The sequence below is a fragment of the Canis lupus genome, chromosome 6 (genome assembly GCF_011100685.1).
Source record: "Canis lupus familiaris isolate Mischka breed German Shepherd chromosome 6, alternate assembly UU_Cfam_GSD_1.0, whole genome shotgun sequence".
Classification (NCBI taxonomy): domain Eukaryota; kingdom Metazoa; phylum Chordata; class Mammalia; order Carnivora; family Canidae; genus Canis; species Canis lupus.
Window position 1 is genome coordinate 18538095 of NC_049227.1, and position 15396 is coordinate 18553490.

The following is a 15396-nucleotide window of genomic DNA, read 5'->3' on the forward strand; positions in this document are numbered from 1 at the left end:
TTCTCTATGGTCGCTTCCTTCGGTGACGGGAAAAGGGGTCCCGGCGCCTGCGCAGAGGCGGCCTGGGAGCTAGTCGCGGAGTGCGGGGGGAGGGGCAGGGAGCGGGAGCCGCCGCCGCCGCCGGAGCAAACCGCGGGGACCGAGATGCAGGTGGGACCGGAACCGGAACCCCCCTCTTCAAGTACCTCTTCCCTCTCCGCGACCCGGCCCCGGCGCCTGAGAGGAGCCCTGGGTGGGGGCGGGCGTAGGGGGGCCAGAGGCAGGAGGGGCGCTCGGCCCCGCACAGTGCAGCAGACGGGGCTGGTCCCGAGGCGTCTGCGGCCCCGGGGAATGGGCGGGTCGAGGGTGTCCAGGGAGTAGGGTCGGGTCGGAGTGCATTGACCACCGGGCCCGGAGGGTCCGAGCCGGGAGCGGAGCCTGCACCCTCCACCACCCGCCCTTCGGGAAATTTCAGAACTGAGCCAAGAGGCAGGTGCACCGGGAAAATGTGTCTGAGTCCTGCTTGGCAGAAGAGAAACTGAGTCACCAGCTCAGGAGCCGCAGGGTCAGCGGGCCTGAAGGGGGCTGGGTCTGCTTGTGGTGCAGAGGTTTGGGTGGGCCCTGTGTGAGCTGAGGTGGCCTCTGCCTGGAGATTGGTCTCCCTGCTGTGTCTGCACCTCTTGGCTCGGTTCCCCTGTGCTCCATGACTCTTGCATCTCTTGGCTGCTTCTCGTTGGTTTGGAATTGTCCCTGCGGCTGGAGCCATCTGAATGTGTAGGGTCTAGGCCAAGGAGGCAGGGGAGGGGTTGCTGATTGTGGGATTGTGGGTCTGAGCAGAAGGCTGAGGTTTGGGGAGACTTTCCTGAGCTCCTGAGCTGCCCTCCCCCATCCCTCCCTGTCCTGGTGCCAGTCATCTTCCAGTATAATATGGGGGAGGAACACTAACAAAAGAGCCATGGGTTGTAAATGCCATGCCCAGCTCTGCCACTTGCTAGTTGTAAGATCTTGGGAGGCCTCTTCCTTTCTCGTTGCTCTTTTAGAAAAATTGGAACCTATAAAGTTAGTAATAATGGCGGTCGTTTATTGTGTGCTTACTTTGTATCGAACCCTGACTTGTTCCATTTAATTCTCCCGATGATTCTGTGGGTTAGAGAGCATTAGCTCTTTTATAGCTACAAATCTGCACTTCAGAGAGGATATATAATCTCTTCCAGATCACCCGGCTAATAGGTGGCAGAGCTGGGATTTCATCCCAGGTCTAACTCCAGATCCGATAGCCTTAACCACCAGGCTAACCAGCCTTTAGGGCACACTCCCTAGTGAAAGAAGAGGAAGTGAAAAAGCCTAGGGCCCCAGCTCCCTGTTATGTTTTATTTACTTTGTGGCCAGCAGAGACTTGCTCTGACCCAACCCACAGTCTTTCCCTGCCTGGTGCTGCTGCTTCTGGGCCCCAGGGTGAAGGGGCACCAAAGAAGCGGGCTGTGGCCATTCTAAGCCTCCGTCACACTGTGCCAGGGAACTGGGCCCCGGGGTCTGCTTTCAGGACAGGTGTGGTTTCGATCCATCATTCATCTGTCCTCCTTCCTGAGCAGCCACCCTCCTCAGAGCTGGATCTCAGGACATATGAGGCAGGGTCTGTAAGCGCTGCAGACCTACCTCCCCTGAGAGCTGGGGCAGTGAGGGGCTGTGCATGAGGCTGGGGCAGCCAGTCCCTGGGGATGAGGACTATGCAGTAGGCAAAACTGTAGACTGGGGGTTCTGAAACTGTTCTGAGCTTCGGTTTTCTCATCTGTTGTCAAGGTTATTAAAGCCTGTTACAGGGAAAGGTAAGAACAGCACCTGGGAAGCATGTGATAAATCTTGAAGGACCTGTTTTAGAGAAGGGAGGTGGCGTGAGGGATAGATTCCTTTTTAGAGGAAGGTGCTCCACAGCTGTCTGTCACTCCCAGAACCAGAGCCAGGGGGAGTGGGTTGGGATGGCAGCAGAGTAGGTGCGGGCTGGACCCCGGGGAGCCAGCCAACTGGGGGTGTGTGGGGTGTGAGGATCGGGAGAGGGAAGGGGGGCAGTGTGTGGTGTTCCCCATGGCTCTCCAAGGAGTCCAGACCAGAGTAGGGAGTCTGGCTGGGGGTGGGGCTCAGCCCCCAGTCCCACCTCAGCAGTGACTCTGTATGTGCCTCTCTTCCTTCTGCAGCTGCTGCCGCTCACCCCGTGTCTTCTGGCCGCTTCCCTCTTTGCTGCCCCTCCCCACAGGCTCTCCCTCTCCACCTCCTGGGGACCATCATGAATGGTGCCCCTTCCCCAGAGGACGGGGCCTCCCCCTCTCCTCCCCCTTTGCCACCACCCCCTCCTCCTAGTTGGCGGGAGTTCTGCGAGTCCCATGCCCGGGCTGCTGCCCTGGATTTTGCCCGCCGTTTCCGCCTCTACCTGGCCTCCCACCCCCAGTATGCAGGGCCTGGGGCTGAGGCTGCCTTCTCCCGCCGTTTTGCTGAGCTCTTCCTGCAGCACTTTGAAGCTGAGGTGGCCCGGGCCTCCGGCTCCCTCTCGCCACCCATCCTGGCTCCCCTGAGTCCCGGTGTGGAGATTCCGCCACATGACCTGTCCCTTGAGAGCTGTAGGGTGGGCGGGCCCCTGGCTGTGCTGGGCCCTTCTCGATCATCTGAGGACCTGGCCGGCCCCCTCCCTTCCTCAGTCTCTTCCTCTTCTACGACCTCCTCGAAGCCGAAGCTAAAGAAGCGCTTCTCCCTCCGCTCAGTGGGTCGCTCAGTCCGCGGTTCAGTCCGTGGCATCCTACAGTGGCGGGGGACTGTTGACCCCCCGTCCCCTGCTGGGCCCCTCGAGACCTCATCAGGCCCCCCAGTCCTGGGTGGAAACAGCAACTCCAACTCCTCTGGTGGGGCTGGGACCATTGGCAGGGGACTGGTTAGTGACGGAACATCCCCTGGAGACAGATGGACTCACCGATTTGAGAGGCTGAGACTCAGTCGGGGAGGGGGCGCCTTGAAGGACGGAGCGGGGATGGTGCAGAGGGAAGAGCTGCTGAGTTTCATGGGGGCCGAAGAGGCAGCCCCTGACCCAGCAGGAATGGGCCGGGGAGGAGGGGCAGCCGGGCCTACCTCAGGGGGAGGAGGGCAGCCTCAGTGGCAGAAGTGTCGCTTACTGCTCCGAAGTGAAGGAGAAGGAGGAGGAGGAAGTCGTCTGGAGTTCTTTGTACCGCCTAAGGTGAGGCTCCGACAAGGGTGGGTACCCGGGAGCGGGGCAGTTGAGCCCATGTGCATAGTTTTGCTCACTTTGATTTTTTTAAGATTTTTATTTATTTGAGAGAGAGAGTATGTAAGAGAGAGAGCATGAGCAGAGGGAGGGGTAGAGGGAGAAGCAGACTCCCCACTGAGCAGGGAGCCCAATGCAGGGCTCAGTCCCAGAACCCCAGGATCATGACCTGAGCCGAAGGTAGACGCTTAACCAACTGAGCCACCCAGGCATCCCCTCACTTTGGTTTTTAAAGCCAGCTTCTGACTCTGGGGTAGTAGTTGTGGGCAGGGCTGGAAAAATAACATTATGACCCTTTGTCTAACCCCCTTAGGGCATAGAAGGAAAGATGGGTCTCTGGAAGGAAGTGAAAGGTGGTTCCTGCACACCAAAAGTTTGGATCCTGTTCTCTTTCCCAACTTAGGCGTCTCGGCCTCGACTCAGCATTCCCTGCTCTACCATCACGGACGTGCGGACAACAACAGCCCTGGAGATGCCTGACCGGGAGAATACGTTTGTGGTTAAGGTAGGAGCTCCGAGCTCCTGCCCCCTTTGGAGCACTTGTGTTGGGGAAGAAGTTCACGTAGCTCATTGAAGGAAGGGACTTTGTGGAAGGAGGTGCCTGTGTGTCAAGTGCCTTGAGAGTGTGTCCCTGGGGCTGTAGCTTCTCTAGCAGGAGGGAACAGGAGGAGGATGTTTTTGTTCTTATTAAGGGAGGCTTATAGCCTCTGGACCTGGAAGTGGCCTGTGGGCCTCCTCTTGTCCTCGTAGGTGGAAGGCCCCTCCGAGTACATCCTGGAGACAACCGATGCTCTACATGTGAAGGCCTGGGTGTCTGACATCCAAGAATGCCTGAGCCCAGGGTGAGGAGCCTGACTGCTGTCATTGAGGGGATCAGGAGGGGATGGGGAGCAGCCTTGTGCCTCTCACCTGCTGAGTTTCTTCATAGCACCATTCTCCCTGTCTCTGCAGACCCTGCCCTTCCACCAGTCCCCGCCCTATGACCCTCCCCCTGGCCCCTGGGACCTCATTCCTTACACGGGAGAACACAGACAGCCTGGAGCTGCCCTGTCTCAATCACTCAGAGAGTCTGCCTAGCCAGGATCTGCTGCTGGGACCCAGTGAGAGCAATGATCGCCTGTCGCAGGGTAAGGGTGGAACCTCACAGGGCTGGGAACCTCAAAGCCGCCCCCGCCCCCCGTGCCAGGCCCAGGACTTCCTTCCAAACTCAACTGCGCACCCCATTCCTGCCCCTCAGCTGCACCCCCTACACACCGAATGTCTGGCTTTTGTCCCAAAACGTACCCTGCCACAGTTGGCCACTTAGAATCATCACCATCACCACCTTGCACGAGCCCCAAGCAAACTCCCTTCCAGCCTTCCGTACCCAGCCTTTGCTCCTTTTCTTTTTTTTTTTTTTTTTAAGATTTATTTATTTATTCATGATAGACACATAGAGAGAGAGGCGGAGACACAGGCAGAGGGAGAAGCAGGATCCATGCAGGGAGCCTGATGTGGGACTCAATCCTGGGACTCCAGGATCGCACCCTGGGCCAAAGGCAGGCGCTAAACCGCTGAGCCACCCAGGGATCCCTGCTCCTTTTCTATAAAGCTCGTGCAGACCTCCACTCTGGCTGGAGATAACGACTCTCTTTCCCAAGCTTCTGGAACACTTCATACACGTCTTTGTTTTGCTTTTACTCTGCATCTCTGTAGGTATGTCGATGTTTTTCAGTCAAAAACCAGATGTTTTTGACTCTTTATTTCTTGGCCTGACTGAACATACACAGCCCGACTTGCACACAGGTATGCCCAGAGACATGTGTCTGCCTGGCCCAGCTCTCACCTTTTTAGACTCTATTATTCCCTTTGTCTTGCTCCTCTATTCCGAGTGGAGGTTCAGTGGTGCCTGGCACCCTGGCTGTGCTCACTGAGTAAACAAACAGATTGAACAGTCTTGGAGCTAAGATGGACCTTACAAGTCATCGGTTCTATGCCCCTCAGGCAGCTAAGACCAGGGAGAAGCAAAGGCTTTTCTTTCTTTTCTTTCTTTCTTTCTTTCTTAATATTTTTATTTATTTATTCATGAGAGACAGAGAGAGAGAGAGAGAGAGAGGCAGAGACACAGGCAGAGGGAGAAGCAGGCTCCATGCAGGGAGCCGAATGTGGGACTCGATCTGGGGACTCCAGGATCACACCCTGAGCCAAAGGCAGGTGCTCAACCACTGAGCCACCCAAACATCCCTGGGAAATGGCTTTTCTGAGGGTACCCGAAAGCCCCTGAAAAAGACCAAGGCTATGCAAGTCTGCTCTCTGCCCCCCTGCTCTCCATACCCCACATACACCTGTCTTCTGAGCACTGACTATGTGCTCAGCCTATTCCCACAGGCTCAGGCCTGCCAGCCAGCAGACATTCAGGAATGCCCTAGTCCACAACTGAGCCTGTGCTAGGGTCTGGGGCAGGATGCAGGAACCCAGAGATGCTCGAGATGAGCTCCTTGTCCCAGACCAGCTGAATTGATAAGCTGTCACTCCCTCTGAAAAGTAGGACTCCAGAATGGAGAGCCTGTGCTAGTGTCCTCTGAGCAGCACTAGCAGGAAGCACTGTGGGAGCTCAGAGGAAGAAGGGAATCGAGGAAAGTGGGATAGACAGGATACCACACAGGGGAGGTGAGAGAGAACAGGGCTTAGAGGAAGCAAATGGCCAGAGCCAGACCTAAGGTGGGGAGAGCCTGGGAGCTTGGGAAAATCGGGCGGGATGATCAAGCTCATGTGGAGACTCCAGGAATATAAGCCAATGTGAACATCAAGGTGGGGAGGTTGGGCTGATTAATAGGAGGATCTTTGATGCCTCTGAGACTTGGGGACTTTGTCCTGTAGGCCAAAAAAGGACACTTTTGGGCAGTCCCGGTGGCTCAGCGGTTTAGTGCCACCTTCAGCCCAGGGTGTGATCCTGGAGACCCGGGATCGAGTCCCACATCGGGCTCCCTGCATGGAGCCTGCTTCTCCCTCTGCCTGTGTCTCTGCCCATCTCTCTCTCTCTGTCTCTCATGAATAAATAAATGAAATCTTTAAAAAAAAAAAAAAAAGACACTTTTTAATGTGAGAATACTTGCAGGATTCTTCCCCCAATCCCGGCAACAATCGCTGTCATTTCAGCTATTGATTCATAAAAAATGGAGGCACTTTTGGATTCCAGGACCTCCTTGCAGTAACTCTCCGGTCCCCTAGCAGTGCCTGAGCCTCAGTCAGGAGCCTGCAGCCAGCAGAACCATCAGAGTGGCTGCCTGAGGAAGGGGTGGGCATCTCAGCCCACTGACTCTGCCCGAGCACAGCACATCCAGCACACACAGGGCAATTTCGCTGGTTCTCAACTTTGCCCTCCTCCCTCTCTTCCCAGGGGCCTATGGGGGTCTTTCTGACCGCCCTTCAGCATCCATCTCCCCCAGCTCTGCCTCCATCGCTGCCTCCCACTTTGACTCAATGGAACTGCTCCCCCCAGAGTTGCCCCCCCGCATCCCCATTGAAGAGGGTCCCCCAGCGGGCACAGTTCATCCCCTCTCGGCCCCCTACCCACCCCTGGACACTCCAGAGACAGCCACAGGTACCAGAGGTGAGCGTGTGTCCAGTTCCAGGCCCAGCTGCCTAAACCCTTGTCTCGGGATCCTGAGGGATCGGACCCCGGGGGAAGGAAGTGACAGGCGGAGGGGAAGCCAGGCTTCTCTTCTCCCAGGATGGGGGAGGCTTCCCTGACGCCCCGGTTTCCCTCCCTCTCTCCTTCCTGAAGGATCATTCCTGTTCCAGGGGGAGTCAGAGGGAGGTGAAGGGGACCAGCCCCTCTCAGGGTACCCTTGGTTCCACGGGATGCTCTCTCGACTCAAGGCTGCGCAGCTGGTGCTGGCCGGAGGCACTGGCTCCCATGGTGTTTTCCTGGTACGGCAGAGTGAGACGAGGCGGGGCGAGTACGTCCTCACTTTCAACTTCCAGGGCAAGGCCAAGGTCAGTGAGGAAGAGGCTGTGTGCCACAGAGGGAGCCTGCCGGGAGTGGGGCTGGCCAGGGGAGGTGCTTCTGGGACACACAGGGCGTGGGCTCCTGTTTCACCTCCCTCATCCCACCCTTAGCACCTGCGCCTGTCGCTGAATGAGGAGGGTCAGTGCCGGGTCCAGCACTTGTGGTTCCAGTCCATTTTCGATATGCTCGAGCATTTCCGGGTGCACCCCATCCCTCTGGAGTCTGGAGGCTCCAGTGACGTTGTTCTTGTCAGCTATGTCGTGTCCTCCCAGCGACAGCAGGGTGAGCAGAGCAGGTCTGCAGGGGAGGAGGTGCCCGTGCACCCAAGAAGTGAGGAGGTGTGTGTGCCAGAAAGACGGGGCGGGGGGGGGGGGCTATGAGGAGGAGAAGCTTCGTGAGGGAGAGTAGGGTAGAGAAAGTTTCTGGGTGTTGGGCTTTTGAAGAGGAATCAGGACGCTAAGGACATAGGGAGGCAGAGGGCTCCTTGCTGGAGCCGGGAGGAAGTGGAAGTTGGGTTGGTGCATCCCCATTCCATCAGACCCCCGTTCCATCATCTGTGTGTCTCCTGGATCCATCCTCCTCAGCCTTGTCTTTGCCCTTTGTCACAGTCTTGCCTTGGGCCTGTCCTCCTTGGGGATGCTTGGTCTGATCCTGCTCCCTCCTTCCCTGATGTCTGATCTCTCCTTTTCCCCACCCCAACGTCCCATCTGTCCCCACGTTGCCCCTCCCCCCCCAGGCCGGGAGCAGGCTGGGAGCCATGCAGGGGTGTGCGAGGGAGATCGATGCTACCCCGATGCCTCCTCCACCCTCATGCCCTTCGGAGCGAGTGACTGTGTGTAAGTGTGGTCCTCCTCTCACCACCGCCCATGATCCATCTTCCATGGAGTGGGGGGGGTGCTGCTCAGGAGATGGGCTGTGGGGGAGATAGCACATGGCTTCTGGGGGGGTGAGTGCAGAGGGGAGGCTGCTGCGAGAGCTGGCCTCCCTCCACAGTCTGTCTTCTTGCCCTTCCTATCCAGAACCGAACACCTCCCATGACCCACCCCAGCCCCCTGAACCCCCTTCATGGACAGATCCCCCACATCCTGGGGCAGAAGAGGCGTCGGGGGCGCCAGAAGTGGCGGCAGCAGCAGCCGCAGCAGCCAAAGAGAGGCAAGAGAAAGAGAAAGCGGGCAGTGGAGGGGTCCAGGAAGAGCTGGTCCCCGTGGTTGAGCTGGTCCCCGTGGTTGAATTGGAAGAGGCCGTAGCACCAGGCCAGGAGGACCAGGGAGGCGCTGGATCCGGTGGGGCCCCAGGAGCCACCCCGATGGTGCAGCTCCAGCAGTTACCACTAGGGGGCGATGGAGAAGAAGGGGGCCATCCCAGAGCCATTAATAATCAGTACTCCTTCGTGTGAGACACCCTACCCCACCCTTTCTCCACTCTTCTTGCTCCCCAGCCCCTAGTGCGTGAAATTGGGGCTGGGCCGGTCGTAGAGGAGCGGTAGGAATCCCCTCCCCCATGTGCTTCCTGACCCTTGATGGCCAAGGGAATATACGTTGGTACAAGAGGTTCAAGAGCCCTGTTAACTCCCCAGTTCATACACTACAGGTGCCCCATCCCCTGGGCAGGGGATTTGGGCTCCATTACCTCCCCGAGGGGCTCTTATGGTCAGCCCCACCCCTGGGGGCCATTTCCCCGCTAACCACCCCCTAGCCCGAGGAAGGGTGAGGGGGAAGGGCTGTCAGTTATATTAAGGTGGTTGTTGTTGTTGTTTTAAACAAAATGGAGAAGCATAAATAAATAAAAGGGTTTATCTCAGTTGCATCGCGATGGCTGTGGCCAGTGTTTGCAGTGGGGGGCTGGGACAGGGGAGTCAGGAAGGCAGTCCACTCAGTGTTTCCACTCCAGAGCTGAGAGGCCAGAGGGTCAGGTCAAGTCCCTGTTGCCCTCCAGCACTGTGCTTTCGGCCCGTTGTTCCCCTGTGCTGTAGAGTGGTAAGTGCAGAGCCATACCGTGCTTCCCAGTGTCTCCAGCCAAGTTCTCATAATGGGACAGGACAGGACAGGGAGCAACGAGATTGACAACTTCTAAGGACCCCACACACACACACTCTGAATTCTTCAGTTAAGGCTTCTCACCCTAGGGAGAGTGAGTGGGGCCAGGGCCTGGTTGGTGGCTGTGTCAGAAGAAATTTAAAGTGGCAGTCACAGGCTGGCTGCAGAGGGGCCCGGGGACAGGCTGGCTGCCCCCTTCTCAGGGCTGAGCTGGGAAGCTGGAGGGTAGAGGATGGAGCCCCATTTTTTTTCACTCCTGGCTTTTCCTCTCCTTTGCTCTTCGGCCTAGGCAAGGAGGTAGGCTCTGCGGCCTCAGTGTCCCCATCTGTAGAGTGGGAGGTTTTATCTGGGTTGGTGCCGTGGACATGATTTGCTTGGCCTGGATATCATCTCCATTGGGATTTCACAATAGAAGTTCAGATTACCGGCTTCTGAAAATCTGAAGATCCAACCTCCCATGCTCCCCACCTTCCACATTCCACACCTGCTCCATCCCCACTGGCCCACTGCACCCATGTGACCTTCTCAGCACTGGGCATGAGTTTGCAACATCTCTCCCTCATTGTGGCACCCCTCATTAAACCCAGGCTCTACTCTTTTAACGGAACTGCAGCCATGCCCTCCTCCAACGGAGGGCACCTTTGGGTTTCCCAGCTCTTTGGGTGGCAGGTGCCCACAAGGAGGGGCCAGATTTGAAAAAACCTGTTTTGCTTGGCCCTCTCCCCTCCTCACCTCCACCCAGGACTGCCTATCACCTTCCTTCGCAGGCAGCATGGAGCCTATATTCTCACGCCCCTCAGCCACTGTCCCCACCTCTAAGAGGCCCTAGCCATGCTTATGACCTTGCTATTCTGGGCCTTGTGTCCTGTTGGGAGATGGACAGGAGACAGCTGGGCTCACAGGCCACCCAGGCTGGGGGCTAGCTGGGGGAAGCCTGCTGGCTCTCCCAGTTTTGTCTAATTCCTGGGGCTCCCCCAAACCTTGACCTCAGGAGACCGGGGATAGAATTGGCCTTGCAAAGGAGGGGATGGTTTGGGGATCTAGGTGCTGTGTTCTGGAAAAGGAGGTGGTGAGTGAAGGCTGTGGCACCCCAGGGTAAGCAGGAACTGATCCCCTCCTAATCTAGCAGCAACTGGTGCTGCAAGGCTCCCCCTCCCCCTAAACCCTATCAGCTTCAGGGACTTGCCTTCTGAAGTTGGGTGGGGGAGGGGGCCAAGGAGCAACCCCCCACCCCAAGGTTTGCATGTCTTGGCTGGAGAAGCCTAAGAGGCTGTTTCCCTCTCAGCTTTGCTTTAAGGATGGGGTTGAGATGAAGTTTGGGACCAGCCAGAGACCAGCCAGGCTCTGTGTCCCTGTCCTTCGGAACCAGGCCTCTCCCATTCCCAGCTTCAGCCCTCCTAGGAGGGGAGGAACACTCCCACTGTGGGCTTGGAGACCCCCCCGGGGGGCGGGGCAGGGGGGGGGAGGAATCCTAGAGAACCAGTAAGACACTGGTCCTCCACCCCAGTCCACACCCCCAGCCTCCCCAGCTGCCAGCCTTTTGTTTCTCCCTCTCTAGCTTCGGCTTCCCCTCTGGAAGTTGGGGGTGGGGGGCGGGGTCACCTTAGAGGGCCCCTGCTGGCAGCAGTGTCTTGTCCTCAGCCTCCTGCTCTCAGCTCCTCTGAAGCCTGGATCCCTCCAGTCTTCTCCCCCTTCTCCATGTTTGGGCATTCCTGCTCCTTTCGGGACCGTGCCCCTGTCACTCCTCCAGGTGGTGGCAGGGAGAAGCCAGAGAGCACCAAAAGGCTTGGCCCATGCTGAGCCTGACTCTGCCTAATAAGGGGGATGCTGGGCCACATGGAGGTGCCTGGGGATGGGATCTCATTGTCTCAGCACCCCCCTCCTCAGGTCACAGCTCAAAGGAGGGGTTCATGGGAACCATGAAAATGGGCAGGGAAGGAGTACCGTGTCCTCACCTCACCCCCGAGGCTCCCCTCCCCTCCAAGTCCAGGCAGAGGAAGGGATAAGTGCGGGGGGGGGGGGGGGGGGGCTAAGTCCTTAAATGTCTGCCTGCTCCCCCAGAAGTGGGGCTCCTGGCCTGTCTCCTGGCCTGCCTGCTCCCCCAGAAGTGGGGCTGCCCTTTCCTTTTCCCACTGTCTGCCTGCCATCCTCTGCTTAGGAACCTGAGTGCTGGGGGCAGGAAGGGGGAGCTGCTTGGAGAACCCTTTCAGTGGCCCACACTCCTGACTGTCCATCTCAGGAAGCCAGAGGCCTGGCCACAGGAAGGGCTCAAGGCTCCTTCTTCCCCTCCTGGACCTTCCATCACTAACTCTCATTGAGAGGCTCTCCTCTCTCTGCCCTCCTTTCCTCCCCTGCCCCCGGTGCAGGCTATCCTCTGTCTGCTCCTCCAGCAGCTGCCCTGTTAGTAACCAAGACGCCCCCATCCAGGAGCGGGGGTGGGGGTGGGGGGCTCAAAGCAGCTGCTTCTACAAGGAAGCTGACACCAAGGCCAGCCGCTCAGCAACAACTTGTGGCTTTGCACCCAGCCCTGGGCCCCCACCCACCTGGCTGCTGCCTGCCAGCTTCCTGCTGTCCCTTTTCCCACTGCTCCTCAGACTTCCCTCTGACCCTGGCAGCCCTGTCTCGGTTTCCCCAGTCCGATTCTGTCCTTATTTCCCCTAGACCTGTCCTCATAAGTCTGCCCCCTCCCCACTCCTTTGGTCTGGAGTGTCTGTCTGCTCTGTGCAGCTTCTCAGCCCCGTCTTTGACGCTTCTTCCCTCGCGCCTCTTCCTGGAGGTTATACGCCCAGCACCTGAGCATGCAGCTGCCATCCTCTCTCCCCTGAAGGAAACACTTAAGAGCCAGGGCAGAGTGCGGACTACACACCATCTGGGATCTGCTATGTGAACCCCTTGAGTTAAAGAGCACAGTAGAGGCTGAGGGGACCCTCATTCCAACACTTGGAGGGACTCTTGCCGCCATCCTGAAACATTCATCCCTCCCCCTCACCATCAGCACATTTTGTGGCCTCCTGGATTACCTAGCTGCCTGGGTATCCCATTTTCTTGGGGGGGGGGATTCCCTGTCAGGGAAGGGGGCCCCCCAAGGCTACATTTCCAGAGGCTGAGTTAGAGCGATGGGGAGGGGGGGTGTTTGGGGGAGAGACAGGCAGTCCTGGCTTTGCTCACCAGGGCTTGGACACTAAATCCCTTGTTGATGGCTGTAGCAACCCCTCCCGAGGGTAGGGTTACCGTCTTCTGCCCTGTCGCCTTGACCCTCTCCCCTCCCTACTTCCCCTTGTCCCTCTAGAGCCATTTCCTCTCGCCCCCAAAGGATGTTGTTCCCCTCTCCAGTCCCCTGAAGGCTGGAGTATCTGCTGCCCTTTCAGCAGACTGGGTGAGGAAGGAGACTGTGGCAATAGAAACAGGTTGAGAGTGGGTAGGACGGGAGGGGATCAGGAAAAGAGAAAGGTGGAGGCCTGAGAGTAGAAGTGGAGAACTTCAGGGATAAGTTTGGACCAGGAAATTCGGTACAACTGAGGAAGTCTGGGCAATTGAGGGAGGGGTCAGCAAAAGACAGAAAGTGAAGTCTCTCCCTGCCCCCCTTCCCTGGGGCTGGGGCCACCTTAGCTTCCCTCATGAGTGACATCTCAGGCTGCAGCCCCACTGTTCCCCCTCTGTCAGCAGAAATATCTTTCTTCTGACCCCTCCTGCCAGAGTCTTAGCCAGCCAATCCCTGATCTGGGGGGGGGGAGGCTGGCCCCCCCTACTCCCTCATAAGGACCAGCTGGGGGTTGGGGGGTGGCCGGCTGCTGCAAGTGGGACGGGGGTCAGAGCTTTGTGGAAGGAAGAAAAACCTGGGGGGGGGGCAGGAGAGAAAAGCAAGAAACCCAGGCAAACAGGCAGGTGGACACTGAGGAAGGCCCCCAAAGCGTGAGGACCCCCCCAGAAGGAGCACACCGCCCCCTGGCCCCCAGGAAGGGAGCACAATGGAGGCTGCACACTCCAAGACCACAGAAGAATGTTTGGCCTATTTTGGGGTGAGCGAGACTACAGGCCTTAGCCCGGACCAAGTGAAGCGGCATCTGGAGAAATATGGCCCCAATGGTAAGTGTCTCTTGGAGGAGAGGCTGGTAACGCCCTCTTGCTCCCTCACAACACAGATGGACACATACACACACTCACACACTTACACTGGAGTCTCTCCCTCCAGAGTACCTCAGGGAAGAGCTGGGCCATGGTCCAGTGACTGCAGGGGATTCTGACAAAACAGAGTGCCTGAGAGAGTTTTGGGAGGTTTCATGGGATGACCTTGGTGAACCTCAGATGCCCTTTAGGTAGCCTGATTCTCTTACCTTAGCCAGAATCCTGGGTGTGGGGGGCATTAGACTGAACCCCAAATGAATATGTCCTTTTCTTCTTTTTCCTGGGTAGAGCTCCCTGCTGAGGAAGGTAAGTTACTGGAATCCCTGAGCTCTCTTAATGACCAGCCCCCGCCTCCCAGCCCCTGTGCCCACTCCTTTATCCCCACCTTCTCCCTACTGACTCCCGGGGCAAATACCCTCTCCAAAGGTTAGAGTCTGGCTGGGGGCAGGAGTTTCCAGGCACTTTCTCCCAGAGGCCTCCAGTCCTTGAGCAACTAACTGCCCACCACCAGTTTGTGGAGCCCGTTTCAGGACTCCCGGCGAGAGTGCCTCCTCTCAATGCCAGGCGGCCTGCTCATCCCCCTAGAACCTTCCTGCTCAGGCTGGAAGTTAGGCCACTGTTGGTCCCTGGATCCCAGCCTGCCCTTAGAGTCCGAGCCATTCATCCTCCAGACCTTAACCCCCTCCCCCGGGGGCGGGACCCTCCCCTGCCTCTTCCCCCAGGGAAGACCCTGTGGGAGTTGGTGATAGAGCAGTTTGAAGACCTCCTGGTGCGGATCCTTCTCCTGGCCGCCTGCATTTCCTTCGTAAGTTTGGGCAGGCATCTGGGGGCGGGCTGAGGTGTGGGTCGGGGGCGCTCCGGTTCCTCGGCTCCTCGGGTCCAAGTCCTCACCATCCTCTCCCCTACACCAGAACTGAGGGGGCAGGGAGGGGCGCTGATGCGCACGCCTCGGTCCTCCTCCACACCCCACAGGCAGGTTTTATTTTAAGCTTTAAGGGTGTTCTCAGCCAAAACACTGAAGCTAAGCCACCCCCGCAGCCTCAAGGGCTTCGAGGGCTCGGGTTACCCCCAAGCGCCGGGCTCCCCGGCTCCGGCTCCGGCTCTGTGGCGCTCAGGCACCAGCACTCCCGGCATGCCCCGAGGCGCGCAGCCGCTCCACCAATCCCCGAGCCTCCTGGCGCCCCCGCCCCTCCCTCCTGGCGCTGATTGGTCGCCGCAGAGACTCCCTCCCAGAGGCGGGAAAGAGCTGCTGGTGTGAGGGTGCCTCTGAGTGCACCCGAGGGCCGGCCGGCCGGACCCCTCCGCTGGCCCCGGGCTTTGATGCCTGCCGCCCGTCAGCGCTAGGGCTCCGGGACCCCCTCCTCACCCACCCGGCCTGACCTTGCCCGCCCTCTCTGGATCCCTCGCAGCCGCAAGGCCGCCACCTCTCTGGCCCCTGAGGCCACCCCCCCCACCCCCCACCAGCACCCACCACCCCAGCAGACCGCCTGCCTTCTGGAGTTTCTTCCTTAACATCTTAGTCCCACCAGAAGATAAGGCTGGGGGCAAAGAAGTTTCCCTGTCCCCTGGTCTCCTTCACGGAGGCCCTGTGGGCCTCTGAGTACTAGCTGGCAGGGCCTCCCTTCTCCCGTCTCAGATTTGCTCCTTGACATTTGCCTGTGGCTGTTGCTTGGCAGTGGCAACAGCTGGGGTGGGGTGTGTACAGGAGGCCCCGTAACACTATCCCCCCTCCTGTTCCCTCATGAAATTGGAGCTTCCCTTGCTGTTGGGGAGGGCTGGGGGGGGGTGCGGGCAGTGTCTGCAAGGACCACAGGGTTTTCCCTGCGGAGTTTTGGCTCCCGTGGGATGGATGTGGCTGTAGGGGACCATTGGCCTGGGTGGCCCATGAGCTTTGTTTACAGGCCAACAGCCCGGCCAGGGAAAACCTGAAAGCATTCCCAGTTAAATCCGGAGTTGTGCATGTCTACACCTGCCAGTTCCTGTTGCCTGAGAGCAGG

At 58.5% G+C, this 15396-nt stretch overlaps 2 protein-coding genes and 1 long non-coding RNA gene across 9 annotated transcripts in view; 2 read left to right on the forward strand and 1 right to left on the reverse strand.

Annotated features, from left to right (window-relative positions):
* Window positions 1-9050, forward strand: SH2B1 (SH2B adaptor protein 1). Of its 6 annotated transcripts, XM_038539958.1 has the most exons (10): window positions 135-150; window positions 1780-1805; window positions 2172-3199; window positions 3651-3752; window positions 3998-4089; window positions 4199-4374; window positions 6627-6839; window positions 7014-7225; window positions 7349-7520; window positions 8258-9050. In XM_038539958.1, exons 3-10 carry the CDS (start codon window positions 2261-2263, stop codon window positions 8632-8634), a joined length of 2283 nt encoding a protein of 760 aa, XP_038395886.1. In that variant the 5' UTR covers window positions 135-150; window positions 1780-1805; window positions 2172-2260; the 3' UTR covers window positions 8635-9050. The 6 variants fall into 6 exon arrangements, with proteins under 6 accessions (XP_038395885.1, XP_038395886.1, XP_038395888.1 ...); XM_038539957.1 differs by lacking the exon at window positions 1780-1805 and having other exon boundaries at window positions 1-150; XM_038539961.1 differs by lacking the exon at window positions 135-150 and adding an exon at window positions 7975-8074 and having other exon boundaries at window positions 199-3199; window positions 7349-7576; window positions 8258-8400.
* On the reverse strand, window positions 9014-14523 carry LOC106558930. Its single transcript, XR_005360756.1, has 2 exons — window positions 13609-14523; window positions 9014-9599 (listed from the first exon to the last, which is right to left on the reverse strand). It is a non-coding gene; the product is annotated as an uncharacterized LOC106558930 (long non-coding RNA).
* The window catches only part of ATP2A1 (ATPase sarcoplasmic/endoplasmic reticulum Ca2+ transporting 1), a 15245-nt gene continuing 12890 nt past the window's right edge, over window positions 13042-15396 (forward strand). For both annotated transcript variants that reach the window (XM_038539955.1, XM_038539954.1), the window contains exons 1-3: window positions 13042-13360; window positions 13688-13705; window positions 14122-14204. In XM_038539955.1, coding sequence (XP_038395883.1) covers window positions 13243-13360; window positions 13688-13705; window positions 14122-14204 — 219 coding nt within the window. In that variant the 5' untranslated portion in view covers window positions 13042-13242. The remainder of the gene's footprint in view (window positions 13361-13687; window positions 13706-14121; window positions 14205-15396) is intronic.

Coding starts and splice junctions, on each gene's coding strand:
- SH2B1 (XM_038539957.1), top strand. CDS start 2,261: ATGAATGGTGCCCCTTCCCCAGAGGACGGGGCCTCCCCCTCTCCTCCC. Junction 4,090..4,198: donor CAAGAATGCCTGAGCCCAGG/GTGAGGAGCCTG, acceptor CTGTCTCTGCAG/ACCCTGCCCTTCCACCAGTC. Junction 6,840..7,013: donor GACAGCCACAGGTACCAGAG/GTGAGCGTGTGT, acceptor TCCTTCCTGAAG/GATCATTCCTGTTCCAGGGG.